We start from the raw sequence: 16,682 nt of genomic DNA, 5'->3' as shown, positions 1-16,682 counted from the left end.
TTATTTTTGAGTCCTTTATACATCTTAATGATTTTTTTCTTGCTAGCCAAGAAAAACATGAAAATGAAAGTCTTATGTGCATCTGCCCCCAAGCAGGCAGTTACATGAGAATCAGGATGACTTCTTGCCTCACTCTCCATTCTGCAAGATGACTTTTAGAGCTCAGCTCTCAATTAAGCTACTCTCTTTAGTTTAGTCACAGCTTTCACTACAGAGTTAGGCCAAGATAGCAAGCAGGAAGTAACTCTCAAATAAGTTGCCTGATGACACCAGCAGAATAATCTTAACATTTACATCACCCACCACACAGCAATGCTTATCCTTGAAACACATTGATGCTAATTGTGGGGTCTTCATGAGCAGGATTTTATTTCAGTCCTAGGGGAGAGATGAATATTTGCACATTTTACTGTCCTGCAGAATGTTTCGTGTACCTCTGAAAAACAAATATGTTTGCAAAATGAGGAGGATAAAAATCCTCCAAGAATCATCAATCCCATTGTGTTTTTGAAGCCACCACTGCAGGGAAGAGCTTAGACTAATCAAAATAAATCTGTTTAATGATGGGGAGAGACCTCCTCCCACTCACCAGCATCGTGGAGATGCAGCAGGTGAGCACAGCATGCAAATGCAGCAGATGACAGCTTTGAGCACTGGCCATACACAGGGAGGCATGAGATTGCAAGGGTTCTTCTACCATCCCAGCACGGGTCCCATTCCTTCCCCAGAAAAGATGGGCAGAGTGGAACAGCAGTTTACACCAACCCCACTTGTGGGCTGCTTGCTGAGCTGCCCCTAAGGACTTAGACATTGAAGCATCTGCATGGGTTGGTCCCAAGGCCATGGCCAGGCATCACTTTGGTGTCCTGACCCATGGGTTGGTCCCAAGGCCATGGCCAGGCATCTCTTTGGTGTCCTGACCATCCTTGCTCTTCTTCCCCTCAGGGAATCCCTGTGGATCTCTGACCCACAGGCATGAGCACTACAGTGAATTCAAGCAGAAAGCCCAGCAGAAAGTGAGAGTGTAGGACTAGCCTTTGAGTGCTGCCCTAGAAAACCAGAATAAAATATAACTTATCTTCTCTATGTCAAAACATAACATTTTAACATGAATTTTTAATTTCTTAAGAGAGGAAAACACCGAAAACAAGACCATACACCAATGGGGAGAAGCAATGGGAACATTTGTACTCTAAAGTATTTATTTATGAGAAAAAAAAACCAAACATACCCTCACCTTCAGTCAACTGCTTGCTATATCCACTAGATCAGTGATTTTACAAATAACAGCTCTGCAAAACATTTGCCCTTGCAGAAACCAGATTAGTAATGCTTTATTTCATCAGATGGGAGCAGAATTTCCTTGCAAAAGTTCTGCCAATACTGCTGTCAAAATTATCATACCTATTTGAAATATCTTTAGGACCTGATCTTCCCTCAAAAATGCTGCCTACAAGCAAGCTTATCACAAAAGAAAACAATCAAAAAAGTCCCATTACTCACAAGAAACGAAACCTTTGGTAAGTAACTTGGTAACTTGCCAGCAATAGGTGCATCATTGTACCAAAAGCTTTAATAAACAAATGGGATATGCTAAATAGTACAAGAGGTCATGAGAGCTTCATCTCAAACAACAGAATTGAACATCTGAAGGTGGAAAAAAAAAAAGACAAAGCCAAATAAAAAAATTTCAAAGTGCTCATTCAAAGTGCTGCAATTAAATCCATTACACACTGTTGGATGCTTTCTGGTAGAATACTAAATAAATTCCATTTGAAGCATTGTTAGATAGCAATTGTAGCTAATGCATCCTAAAACTGTAATGCCATGAAAGACTGGAACTAAGTCTTTTGGATATCATAAAATTGATTTTCAAATAAAAAATCTGGACAAACTCATACACTTGATTTATTCCTAACTACAGTTGTTAAAGAGCATTTGTGTATTTGTGCAAATATGTGCACAATTCATAACAAACAATACAATAAAAAGTATTAATGACATTGATAGTATTCACACCAGTATAATACTGGTTTCCAAGCCCTTATTGCCATCTTTCTGTAGCAGTTATGCTTCATGCTGTCTAACACATTAGCCCATTTATAATTCATATGGCTGACTTGTGTCTCAATATAAAACCAGAGAACCTAAACTAAAACATACTAAACATAGCGTTGCAATGTAAACACAGTCAACATCACACCTACTTAAGTTACATTTATATGAAAAGTAAACAAATTCTTAAGCAAAATCCAACACAGTATGATTTGCAGTTCTTCAGGATGTATCACTCTTGAACTAAAAAAACAAGTGGTCTTACACCCCACAAGGGATACCAACATCTGTCAGTGATCACATCTTTTCAAGGTACTCTGTTAACACTACTATTCAGTACCATTTTTACTAGTATTTCAGTACCATTTAGTTGTGAATGCTGGTTTAAATTACAACTTTCTGACTTTTATCATTGTAATTAGTTTTGCTTGAACACCAGAAACTTTGGGAACTTCCTCAGCTAAAATTTGAAAATTATACAGTAGGTTAAATTTTTTTCTCCACATTCTCTACACCAAACAGCAAAAATCACAAGGATTTGTGGCTGGACGAGGCCCCAGGTAACCTGATCTAAGATGGCCCCGCTGAGTACAAGGGTCCAGACATCCCTTCCAGTCAAGGTCTTCCAGGCTACCTCTGCTCTACGCATTAAAAACTTTACCCTATTCATTAAAAATCCCAGATTAGTCCAAGTTACATTTTAATGACCATCCCTAAATAAAAAAACATTTAAAATACTCATCTCAGGTTACTGAGAACTTCTGGAATTATATTTTGAGGATTACCAGATTTAAAGATTTTTTTTTTAATGTTCCAGGACTGAATATACCGTATTATAACAACCAGTTCTTTGCTCTCCACAAGGTAAATGTATTAAAACAACTAAACCACATATAAATTTCACTAAGACAGACAAGTTCCCATGACTAAGAGATCAGTAACACAACATTGTCATCAGTCAATACTCAGCTGATTCATTCAAACTGTATCAGAACACAAGCTTTTACTGAATGCATGCATAAACTGGTTTCCACCTTACTCTTTCGTAGCAAACAGAAGGTTTCATCGGCAGCTGTTTCTTGGAAAAAAAATCACACTGCATTTATTATTTTCCTTACTAAACTGAACAGTCATTGAAGCTTTTTTTCTACAATATTCAAGTGAAAAGAAGAAAACCTCCTGTCCACTTGAATCCAAATTCACATAATGCAACACCAACCAAAAAAGTATCCAAACAAAATTTACATACACTCTATCTTAAAGATACCAGTTCACCAAATCAGGCTCTAGTTTTTTCAGGGAACTGAGGAGTTTCTCTACACCCATCATTATCCAAGCAGGTTTAACCAGGCTTCTTTGAGCTGCTGTTCACTCACACACACACGCAACCTCCTTCCAGCACTGCAGACAATGAGCTTTACAGGTTCATGGTTTTATCTGCTGTGATCCATGAGAGTTTAAACATGGCCCATGACATTTCAGAAATAGGTTGTTGAGAAGAATGGGAAGATTCAGAAGAGGGAATGATGAGGAAGTGTGTGTTTGGTTTACCAATGCAAAGAGCAAGTAAAAACAGCTTAAGTATGCTCACAAGAGGTCACTGAAAGGGTTAACACCAGTGAATGCTCTCATCAAATTAAAGCACAAATGAAATTTTAAAGAAATAGCTGTATTCAAATTACAGTTTTCAGATCTTGGATGCAGAGTTACATCACACATGTCTGGCAGTCCCTCTTGGCTTGAAAGACAGTAAGGGTTTGTTGGGTTTTTTTTCACTTCCAGGAATGTATTTTCCACCTCTTCAGAGCAGAACATTCAATTACTGCTGCACAGACATACTGCCCATCTTTGCCATGCAATTTATATAGCAACATAATAGCACTAGAGTTCATAGTTTGTTTCTTAGATGGATCAGATACTCACACAGGTTCCAGAGATGACTACTCTTGATTTGGAGAAAGTAGGTGAAATGTAACAGTTGATTAAAGAGAAAGAAACCAGCAAAGAACAAAAAAAAAAAAAGAGCACTTGCACTTGATAGCAGAGGAGTCAGAGCTCTGTTTGCAGTAATTGCTTTAAGCAGTGCCAGGGAGCCCTTCAAGAAGGTACCAGACGTCAACCACCTACCCTGAGAGCTTGGTGCCATGGTCCCTGGCACAGGTTTTGATGAAGGGTAACAATGCCTAGATCATTTGGACTCTATGATCTTGAGGTCTTTTCCAACCATGAGTATTCTATGATCATCAGAGGTTTCCCACCAGCAAGGAGGAAGTGGTCCCTGTTATTTTTCAAGTAAGGGGGGGAAGTTAACAGATCTGCTCCCACCAGGAACATAACACTAAACTATTTAGAACAACACACAAAGGTGGATGTGTGTTAAAAATCCTCAACTCATTATCCATGCCAGGAAACCTTCCAGTACTGGCAGACTGGATCCATACAGATGGAATGTGTTGGGGCTGAAAAGATGGCATCCATCACCTCAGCCCAGGGTCTGCTGGTCCAGCTGTATTTAGCAATAATCAAAACACTCTTCTACTGCAGATGTCTACTAAGGCACATCCAAAACAGCAGCTGTCAAAAAGATGGTTATTTAAAGATTGGAGACAGCAACATGACATTATTCATGTGCCAGGACAGGATAATGTCTTTCCAAAATTTAGAATGGCAAGCAACAAAAAATTCTTTTCCAGGATCCCCTTGTCTATTTTCACTGCACAGCTTCTTTCTTGGCAGATGAACTTAGAACTTGGCCAACTGTTTTTCAATATGCCTAAAGGTTTTATAAGGATTTGTGTTATTCCAAGTCATTAAGATTTGGGCATCTGATTCATCCTGCTCATTACACCTGTTCAGCATCCAAAATCCTTTCATAATGAAGCTTCCTCGGTAATAAAGATATCTGGGTCACCCTCCATTCAACAAAAATACTGCTCTGTGCAAATATTTGAAGAACAAAAGCATCTTATTCTCTGGACTGCCATTTTTTCCAGCCCCAGGGTTTAACCCATCAGCAGGAAACAAAACTTGCAATAGATGAATTATAAAGAATAAGTATTTAATTTTTTACAGCACAAGTTCTTATCAAGGAAAACAAAAGACAATCCCAGGCCAACTGCCACCAATGTTTCTAGAAAAAAAGGTCTACCCCAACTACTTTCCTCTATCTGGTCAAGTTTGGGAAACTGGTCTGCTACTGAGAAGTGGCATCTGCTGGCAGACAGTTACTCCACAAAGATCAAATTTACCAATAAAAAGATGGAAAATCAGACTTCAAATTATTCACAAAGCAACTTTCACTTGCTTCCTGACTGACAGGATAATGATGTTTTTCATATCAACGTAACTCCTTTCAGCTCTAGTGATGGTACTGAATTGGCCATGAACCAGAATTACATTGCTAGTGCTGCCTAAAAAAATTTCTTTTCACTACTCAGTAAGTGGCAGAACTAATGAAAAAAAAACCCCATGGCTACACAAGATCTCATCTTTATAAACTGTGAAGGACATAATACATGTTTGTCATTTAATCAGAACTTCATATCATGGGTCTCATAAATAAATTCTTACAATGACTCTCTGTAATAGATGTTAAAAAGCTCACCTTGGTGTCCTCATCACTCCCCTGGGGTCCTGGTCACAGCACTGCCCAACCCCCTTCTAGCCCCACAACATTAGACCCTACAGGTGGAAACCTGGGAGCTGCTCTGCACATCTCAGTGCAGAGACCAAGACCTAGCCCAGGCATGATCACTGATGGAGGGACTAAGGGTATTATTACACCTGGCCAAAAACACTTGCTGGAAATCTACAGAGCTAGACTGTAAGATAAGAACTTGGAAAGAAAGATTGCAGTGGGGAAAAATACAGAACAAAACTCTACACAGTGTGTCAAATTATACATCTGCTATGGAGTACAGGAAGAAAAAGCATTTGAGCTGATAAATCTGCAAGAAGAAAGCTTAATAGGAATGAACAAAGCAAACTCATCATGTTGGGCTGTTCAATCACAGGACTATGAGAAAAAGACAGAAGAATTCAAAGAACTTTCCAACTGCAGGAAAAAAGGGACTTCTACCATGCCAGTGTCTATTGAAAAATGTAGTCACCAGCTGGCAATCTATAAAGTTCCTATAATGTGATCAGGATATTTTTTTTTTAAATTTAATGTCGTGGAGGCTAGTGCAGGGTGTTCATCTCAGGCTGGTGCTCCATCACGGGTTTGACTCACCGACAAATCCAGTTGTGAAAAGCAATTGGAGTAAAAATCATCACAAAACGAGAAACCAGCACTCTAGAGAAGGAAATGTGAACAGAAATATATGAGATCTCTTCGCAAAGATATATTCCTCCTATAAAGAAAAACAAAAATAGGCTTCAGAAAAGCAAACTTCAGCACCTATGTTAAACCAGAAGTACCAAGGCAACACTTGGATGGATAAGAGGCCTTTTCCTGGTAGAATATCAAAGGGTATCCATACTAAACACTGCAAAGTACTCAGGTAGCTGCTGCATTTTGCTCTGGCTTTAGCAAACTACCCCAATGCAAATCAAAACCAGAAAGCACATTATGAAAACATTATGGCTAAACCAAGTGGTAACCATAGTAAATTTTTTTTAATTAAGAAGTCTCCTGAAAATGTCCAGCAGTATGTTAACAATTCTCAGTATGTATTTTAATAAATAATTCAAAAAGAGTTCACTCTCTGAAAATCCTGGTTTATATTAGAAAATCCAAAATCCTACTTGTTCCTAACACAGGAACAAGCCTTCTCAATTTAAGTATTTGCTGCCATCATGTGGACACTTCAAAAACTGCGATCTTATGAAGGGTACCTCCTATCGGGTCAAATATCAGTAATCAGACAACACTAGAGACCTACATCTGAAAGTGATGAAGTTCTGAAGACTGTTGATGTAATATGAATTCCTGCCTCGATACAGACTGCATATACATCAAACATCATGTAATGGTGATGGGGGTTCAAGTTCAAACCCTCCCACCAGACTTTTTCTGGTTCAGACTGGGAAAAGAAAGAAAAAAAAAGAACGTTGCAGTGACCTAATGATCTGTTAATTTCCACTAATTTATGGAATGGAATGGAATGGAATGGAATGGAATGGAATGGAATGGAATGGAATGGAATGGAATGGAATGGAATGGAATGGAATGGAATAGAATAGAATAGAATAGAATAGAATAGAATAGAATAGAATAGAATAGAATAGAATAGAATAGAATAGAATAGAATAGAATAGAGCAGATCAGGGAGAAGAATAAAATAAACTTCTGCATCCATTTTACATCATTCAGTAATTCCCATAGAGCAAGGAAATACTGCATCTACATTTTAAGGATTAGTTGCTGGACAGTCTTGAAAGATCCATTTAGGAGGTATTCCACAGATTCAGTTAGCAAGGGAAAAAACATGCATCATGCTCTCTTCCCCCTCAGTCTGCTCTGTCTCTAACATTCCTGAAACAATAAAAAATAAGCACATTAAGAAGACTCAAGATTCCCACATACCACTAAGCCTAAAAACCAACACTCTGTAACTCCACATCTGGTATCACTTCTAACTTAGTTTTAGTATAGTGAACATTTCATTACAAAAATCTCAATAACTTTAGTTCTAGAAAGGACCTTTAAAAACCTCTAAATTCAAACATTTGATCTGCCAATATGATTAAATAAGTCTTCAAAATCATAATCTTCAAAAAATATAGTTTGAAGTTTGCATCTTTGAGGCACAGATATAAAAATATTTTAGCACAAAATTTCTGCTCAGTGTATTCCCAGGAGTGAGTTGCATAAACAGCAGGACAACAATTAGAAGATGTATGGCTGGTACAGAAAAACAGTTTCAGTGTTAAACCATCCAAAAGTCTTGGCATTACAAAAGACAGCTAAAAGAAGCATGAAGATTGATAAAGATTCTGCTAAATACAATACAATGAAGTAAAAATCTGAGGTTTAGCTTCTTGCAAAAACATATTTGATTAAATTACTTTAATGAACTACATAAAAAAGCCTTCATCCCTCAATGGGCACAAACACATTGCTGTCTCCTAAGTATAGCTCAGATGGGATACACACATCTGGGGCTTTAAAAATCCTCTAATTTATATAATGCCACTTGTGCAGACACCTCACATTATGGTAAAAGAAGGAAATAAAAAACCCACATTCTAAAACAACTATTCAGATGTGCTCCAGATTCCATTTTAACTAGCAGAAAATACCAATTTTGTGTCTACACAGGACAGAAAAACACATCTGTACAGTATGTGCAATTACAGCACTTATAATATTATTGCAGTAATTACAAAATATGGCACTTGACAGCACTTGTGGAAAGTTGGCAGTGTTTATGGTGTTGACAGTGGAAATGCACTGAAAACATAGTAAAACCTACCATGCTTGCAAAACACTACAAGCTGACAATATTCACACAAGTACCAAACAAATGTTAGCAGATGTCAATAAAATACAAACAAGCAGAAATCCTTATAAATTTTAAATTGCAATTCAGACACAGTTTGTCTGTTTGACCCACTATATTACCTTAAAATACCAGAAAGTTCAAAAGATTTGTGTATCAGTTACCTGTATGCTATCTTCTTTTGAAAACCTAGCCAGGTAAGATACTCTAAATTCCACTACCAAGTATTTAAAATTAAAAAATAGACAGTGCTGAAATATCAATGCAATCAGAATACTCATCTCCTCTTTCCTTTTTTTTTTTTTTTTTAAGTCTAAGAGGAAACAAGAAATCTAACAAGACTCACACTCACATGCATACAACTTCAAGGCAACTTTTATATAAGACATCAGTTTTCATTCTAATAACCTGTACTGACTTAAGCCTTTTGAAATTGCTGTCAAGGAACACTGAAAAAGCTGAATCAGGATAATTTGCAGCAAACAAGATAACTTAGATTTAAAGAGTACTAAGGGAACTGGATGCATGCAGGCAAAATACTGGATTCCTGATCATTAAAGCTCTAGCTTAAAAAAATCCAGAGGCCCTGAGAATTATGTGCTGTTATATATATAACTTACACATAATAAAGGCTTTTAAAGTTTCAACACAAGTACTATGGCATGTTAGCTACCATGGTTATGCATGTGCTGTGCCTTGTATAGCTTGAACAGAATTTCGTACCACCACTAGATGGAAACCTGAATTACCTTTTAAACTGACAACTCTGAAAATGCTCCACTGCTACTTCTGCTTCTGTGTCTGACCATTTCTATTTTCTTATTTAAGGGTCTAACGACAGAAAGCCTGTCGCAAACCTGTACTCACTGGGCAAGTATCCATGAGCAGGCATACACACAAGAAACCTACAGTGTCTTCAGATCTGAGTTTTAACATAAATATGCCATTTCCCAAGCCAGTGCTACTCAATACTCACCCCACTTCTACAGCACTTGAGCTCTCAGTCTAAGTTAAAACTAATAAAAATCACTATACTCTGCCAATAAATTTCAGTTGAGATTTAATTAATGCCACACTTTAAATATAAACCATGCTATATACTTTACAAATATACACAACAATCAAGTCATGTAAAAATTTTAAACCTCTTTGCACACCACATATTTACACAAAAGCTCCATCACTTTAGTGGAATTTACCAAGCAATGTGTTAAAACCTGAGGTGAGTGTTATATTCAAGCAACTGGTATTACTGTGTGATGTGACCCCAGTGATTCAGGTATTATTTCATGCTGTGTCAAAACAGTTGTAAATAAAAATGTCAACCAGCAGGCAGGCAGTTATCAGGACAGTCATCTGACTAACTACAGGTAATCACAGATACGGTAATACAGAGAAAATTGGCATAGTGACACAACAGAACCATTGAGAGTACTGCTGCCACACCTTATGAAATTTTGAATTTGGAAAATGCAGTGAAGGTCTAAAACAAAATCTCACATTTTCCTGTAAGTCTTATTTTCCTTCGGTGCTAGACCACATCAGTTTTGAAACAGGTCAAAATAATGCAATTTATTTACAAGCACAGTTAAAAGAAAGAAGTTAATCAAATACTATCCCACAACAATATATACACACAAATAATCCCAAACAAACAAAAAAACATAAAAAAATAATAAAATAGCATTTAAAAATCTCTGCCCCTAGCAGTGGACAGAAAAATCTGAAAGCAAATGACACTGGTCTCCAGGCAAAAAGTACCAAATGCTCCTTCTCATGACCAGTGACCACCAGGCACAAGGCAGCAGGTCAGCAGGTAGCCACTAGGTTATCCCAAGTCTCTCCACATGAGAAAGCTCCAGACCTCCTGGACTCTCTGTGGAAGAGGTCCAGGTGCCAGCTCCTGCTTATAAAAGCAAATTTGAGGGAGCACTGGAAACTTTGCTATAGGAATCCATGTGGTCAACATTTGCTTTTTTTTTTTTTTTTTTTTCAAAAGGACAATTGCACATGAATGCTCGTTCAGGCAACTCACCAAAGCATGGGTGCACCAAGCTAGGCAAAACCAACCATCTTATAGAGGCAGACTTCAAGTCTTAGAGCAGGCCACCAGGAATGCCAGGTCTGAGCAGCTGGCTGATTTCCTGTGGCTGGTTATACCCAGCTCCCAGACTTAAATTTGTAAGCCACAACTCAATGGCTCTCAGAAAAGTAAGAAATTCTTTCCTGCCTTTTGAGAAATATCAAAGAAAAGAGAGGAAATTGTCTCCAATTTAGTTCTTACAGTGAACATCCCAAGTGGGGGCTAAATACAAAAGTCTCAGTAGGAATTTATTCTTAATAAGAAGGTTTTCATCCAGATAACCAGAAAAATTACTAAAAGCAAATTCCAGTGTATCCGGTAATGTTACAATGAAATACTACTCTTAAATCCTATTTCACAATTTTTATTAAAGTCATAAAATGGCCAAAATCTTCAAGTCATATTTCACTTAAAAAAAAGCTATTTCTTTGTCAGGCAAAGAAAGATCACTTATGTGATGTACTTCACTGAAACTGAGAGCAGAACACAGAAAGTCAGCAGCAGGTTTAGATTTATGCAACCTATATATTTGCTGACAAAGGACAAACCACACATGCTACTCCCATCCCAGTCTGACTCTAGTACTGGCCACAGCTTCCTCTTCCACCCCTCCAACTTCCTTTGGCTATTTGCTTTTCAAAATCTCATTTCAACATCTCAAAGTATTTCTGAGTGGTGCTTCAAGCTTAAAAATAAGTTAAGAAGGGGAAGGAAGATCATACTAGCCCAAAGAATTCAGAAGCAAAAAATTCTGTGAGTGTATCCACCCACAAACAGAAAAAGAGGTATCTGGACAACTATGTCCTTGAAATGTCATGAGACAATCCCACAATCATCCCAGCAAACTAAATACTTACTGCATGCAACATGGGCACTTGAAAACAAATTTTGATGAATGATAATTATTTGTATCATATCAGATACCACACTGACTCAAAAAATAAGCCATTCTTCAGAGCCTACGTGACACAGTTCTGCCTTACTTTTACCAATGTAACTCCTAGATTTGTTACCAGGAATGAAAAAAATGTCACATTTCTTCTAAGTATACAGCAGCTGATGCCAGCTCCCAAATCAGTCTCAGTTTATTTGAAAGCTTATATAAATGCCTTCAGAGTCAAGAGTGGCCAAAGCACTTCAAAGGCAATTTATTTTAGTCTGTTAGATGTGAGAAAATGTCATTTAATTCTACAGAATGATTCTGCTCATCTCAAGATAGTCCAGACCTTCCCATCTACAGGGTCAGGCTTTTTAAACACGCCAAGTACTAAATTAACTCAAATGATGTAAAACAAATGATTACTGAAATTACTTAGCTGAATACTCTCCATTATATCACTTCTAACCTGGAATAAAGTAATCAATATTACATTAATGTTATCTATTCTTAAATAAGCATTCTCATCAGCTACCATTTGATTTAGAAGACTGTTGAACTAATTCACTTATATCTGTCAACATTAATTCAATAGCATTCCAAGGTAATAATCACTATCAATCTAATTATATCAGCCACCGCTTGTAAATGAGTACCAATTATTTTAATTAAAATATTAAGTATTAAGAAATTAGAAAGGAACAGATATTAATACTTTATATACTTGATTTGAATCTACCTCAACAACCATAGCTCCTGAAAAAGAAAGCTTGCTTTATTTGCATCCCCCTGTATATTATACCTTCCAGTGGCTTTCAAGATACAAACCATTGATCCAACACCAATGATAGGAAAAGCATTAAATTTACAGTGTTTTTACTTTTATAAATGTATTTCTATCAGCCTTACTTAAGAACACTTCCTAGAATATTCTAAGTATAGTTTACCTATTTTGTAAATGCAAACAGGTCAGTTTAGGCTTTAGGACATGAGCCATCTACCCAGCTGTGTTCTAACACTAAACCCCTTAATTTCTGTGCACAGCAAACAAGGGTATTCCTTCTCACCTCCTTTATGGGAAAATTATACAAATCATCCACATATTAAGTTAATATATTTTGACAGTCTTTTTATCTCTTTTTCTCCCATTTATTTTGAAGTTAATCTTAGAAATCTCCCTTTAATGTTCCACCTGTTCTTTTGTGGACTGTAAGGACATCCAAAATGCCTGTACCCCTGTCACAGAATTAGACTGAGTATTCAAGCCCTACACTCAGATTTAGGTTTGTCCCAAAAGCCACAGAACAGAACTTAGTATTAAAGCTTTTCAGCATGTTTCATAAGAAATGGAGTTTGCTCAGCTTGTTTTCTTTGATAAACAATCAAGATACTCCCTTGCATCAGAATTATCTAAATACCATAGGGAAAAAATTAATTTAGGACAATCATCAGGCAATTAATATACCAGGCCCATTAACTAAACAATTAGCAAAAACTTATCAAATTGGAGGACAAGAAAACATACCACAAGCACAGATTATGAACTAGCATATTGAAGTACACTGAACAGGTCTGACTACGCAAAAAAAACCCAAAAAACCAAACTAAAAGAGTTTTAGCAAGTCAAGTATTTTCATGTTCATGTAAGTCATGCTTGGAAATTATCATTCAAAAACCGTATGGGATGGCTTGTTAAGATCACACTTCATACTGAAGTCCTTATTCAAAGTCAAGAGACATTGATGCAGTCATCATATCCATTATCTTTATCCTTTGGTGAATCTACATTAAGACAGACTATTTCAATATGAAATTATAAATACTATTTTTTGTTTTTGTAATACAAGACATCATGCCACTCTACCAGATACCCTGAATGCAACAGAAAACATGAAGAACTTTTCTAGGTGGAAGGTAAATATTGACAATACTGAAGTGCATATAAGGTACAGGTTTACCCTAATGAACAAGGAAATCAGAACTAAGTGCTTGACATGTGCAACATGCCAAAATATTGCTAACAAAGGTGTAAGTTTGCATTTTTTCCCAAAAAAAAAGTGGCTAAAACTTAACAGGGAATACAAACAGAATTCTGGATAGGTGATGTAGTGATTCGTTTGGAGGTTTTTTTGGTTTGGTTTTTTGGGGTTTTTTTTGTTGGTTTGTTTTTAATAGAAGTAGATATGAAGCAAAAAGAGCAGTTATGGTTCATATATGTGAATTAGATTATGACAGTTTTGTGCATTGCTGAGTAATTTATATGCTCTTCAAGAACTGGGTGCTTTGAATGTACACTGGTATGTTCTGCAAGACCATTGTAGGACCTCCAGCCTACTTGTGATTTAAAGAGCATCCTGCTGCCCACAGAGGATGCAAAGAGGACTCCAACATGAATTAGAGCATCTTTCTCTGTTAACTAATCTAAGTCATCTACAGCTCACCCTCCTCAGTTACCTGGTTCAGGTTTTCAAGGGGCTGGGAAACATAGTATATTGTAAAAGGCAGAGTTCCACAGGCCATAAATGTGAAAGTCTGATTTAAATTCTACTGCTGAAACAGATTATTACTTGAGGGAGAAAAAAAATACAGAACAAATTAAGTAACAGAAAAATCAGAAGAGCCACACTGACTGTGCTAATATCTCCTCGCACCTTGTTAGAAGACAGGCATATTTGCAAAGTTCTTTATATGCACACACTCAAAACAGTTATTAAATTAGCTTCCTTTCCTTGAACATATCATAACTAATAGCACTAAATGTCAGGTTTCAAAATTCAACTTCTATTCCTCTAATTTTTTTCCCCAGTTTTCCCTATAATCTATTTTTAAATCATTCTGAAAACTGAGAAGCATTTTCATTATTTGTTTACTTCACAGAGATGGCTACAGCTATTTCAATGTAAACATTTTCTTCCTTTTCTAAGACTACTTTTCAGAAAGATTCTAGCACTGAAAATAGCAACCTGTAACTTGTCTTTTTAGCTCACTTTAAAATTGGAAGCAGCGATGCAGAAACATTTTGGCAATATCAAGTAAATGGCAATTGAAAATTACAATAGCATTAGGCATTTGAGAGGTAGACACAAATTTTCCTGATTTCAGGATCTATCAGTTGGCAGGTGGCAATTAATTACACTTAGTCCTTTCCTCTGAAGGGAATACCAGGAAAGTGTTCTCCACTGGTACCCCTTACGAGACCAGTGGAGCTGCTTTCCCCCGGGCATTTCAGCTAACACGGATAGAAGGGATGGCTCAGACCTGCCCCCATTATGTCCTGTCAGTAAACTGGGAGGCAATGGACACTACCCCTGCTAACTGGCTTCCTGGCAGAGCAGAACACAATATCCTTCCACAGAAAGGAAAATAGGTTTGAGATTCAAACATACTACCAAACCAGTAGTTCAATGAGCATGAAAACTATTAGAAAGCTTGTCTATAGATCTGTCTCTCGCACGAGTTTTCCCAGACTAATTGAGAAGTTTTCCTCTTTCCTCTTCCCCTGCCATGTGGTTTTGTGGTCCATTAACATGCTAGCACCTGCTGGAGTCCAGGAATCTAGAGAAACCACCTCAAGAGTCTTCCTCATCTGCTGCTCCTGAAAACTTGTTACACCCTCATCACTCGTACACCATCTGCTTTTCTTTCTGAGGCAAAACCAGCGACTGAGTTCAGCGGAAGAGGCCTGTGGTAACCTGAGAAGCAATGTTCACATCAGACTCATTTCCTTAGGATACACTCTGAAAAAAAAGGTCACTCAAAAAAGAAATGCAAGTTCATGGGTGACACAGGTGTCATACTGACACCTATGTATTTGGCTAATTATACAATTACCTATGTATGCAGCTATAAATATATATACACATTTATATGATGCATTATTATAAATTATACAGATAACTTTGTGCCTGTATTTTTATATACACCTATATACAAGTATATAATTGATATCATTCTGTTACATATACTTGTGTGTGCCTTGTTATAATCACCCATAAACGAGGCATGAGATACCCTGAGAGATAACCTGCCCAGAGACTGAGAATTACAAGGAATTCTGTAACTGTGCAACGAGCGTGCCCTCCAGCAGACTCTGCCAGGCACCCAACACACCAGCCCCGGAGGTGCCTGGCAGCAGAGGAGCCAACAGGCACTTTCTGTCACCCTTTCTGACACATATCCTCGAACCTCTGACACAGGTCCAGCTGCTGCGGCGAGTACCAAGGGCCCGGCCGAGGGCTAAAGGGCGGCTTGCGAGAGCCCGGTGCCCCTTCCCAGACGGGCCCTGCCGCGTCTGAGCCTCCCTGCGTTCCGCTGTGCCCCGCCGCTCCCGGCCCGGGGAGGCAGCCAGGACCTTGGTTCGGAGCCTCCCGAGGGGCCCGCGGCTCGGCCCCCCCGCCGGACCCACGCGGAGCGGCGGGCACTTGCCTCCCATTCCCGCAGGAAGCGCTGGGCCTCGGCGGGCCCGGCGGCCTTGTGCTTCCTGAACTCCTCCTTGACGTAGCGATCCCCCAGCTCCCGCAGGGCGGGCGGCAGCGCCCGGTGCAGCAGCAGGATCCGCCGGTACAGGCTCCGCGGGCTGCCCGCCATGGCGGCGGCCGAGCGGTGACAGGCGGAGCCCGGAGGCGGCCGCACCGGGGGCGGAGCGAGGGGGCCGCGCTGCGGGGCGGGCAGGGAGCGGGGCGGGCTGGGCCGCGGTGGCGGAGCGGAGCGGGACGGTGGGAGTCTGCGGGAGCTCCGGGGCATAAATGCTTGAAGCTGAATCTCTGCTCAGTCTGTCAGAAAGCGATGCCGAATATACTCCGAAAGCGTTTGATGCTTGGGTTTTATTGGGGTTGGGTGAGGTTTTGGGGGGTTCTGTTTGTTTTTGGGTTTGTTTGGGGTTTTTGTTTGGTTTTTTTGATCGTTTTTAGTTTGTTTTTTGATTTTGGTTGTTTTGTTTCGTTTTGGTTTTGTTTGTTTGTTTTTGGTTTTGTTTCGTAGGTAAGGCCAGGTTGAATGGGGCTTTGAGCAAACCTGGGCTGGTAGAAGGTGTCTCTGCCCATGGCAGGAGGGATGAAACCAGAGGATCTTCAAGGTCCCTTCCAATCCAAACCATTTGATGGTTCTGTGATTCTGTTAAAATTCACCTGCACTGTGTTCATCTGCACGGTGTTTAAAATGTTAATAAATAGAGCTGCAAATACTGCTTTTCAAATAGATGGAGAATGAATTAGTAATTCGTGTT

General features: G+C 38.7%; 1 protein-coding gene across 3 annotated transcripts in view; it reads right to left on the bottom strand.

Annotated features, from left to right (window-relative positions):
- The window catches only part of SDHAF3 (succinate dehydrogenase complex assembly factor 3), a 28,228-nt gene extending 12,137 nt beyond the window's left edge, over positions 1 to 16,091 (bottom strand). The window contains exons 1-2 of one of the 3 annotated variants that reach the window (XM_030445156.1): positions 6,939 to 7,054; positions 6,287 to 6,349 (exon numbers count right to left, since the gene is read on the bottom strand). In XM_030445156.1, the coding sequence (XP_030301016.1) occupies positions 6,287 to 6,349; positions 6,939 to 7,022 (147 nt within the window). In that variant the 5' untranslated portion in view covers positions 7,023 to 7,054. Of the gene's footprint in view, positions 1 to 6,286; positions 6,350 to 6,938; positions 7,055 to 15,883 lie in introns of those variants that run through there. The other 2 variants (XM_030445155.1, XM_030445157.1) reach the window with 2 other exon arrangements.
- Positions 16,092 to 16,682: the final 591 nt, after the last annotated feature.

Source organism: Calypte anna, chromosome 2, assembly GCF_003957555.1.
Source record: "Calypte anna isolate BGI_N300 chromosome 2, bCalAnn1_v1.p, whole genome shotgun sequence".
Lineage (NCBI taxonomy): Eukaryota > Metazoa > Chordata > Aves > Apodiformes > Trochilidae > Calypte > Calypte anna.
The sequence above is the reverse complement of the archived record's forward strand: the minus strand, read 5'-3'. Positions and strand labels throughout refer to the sequence as shown.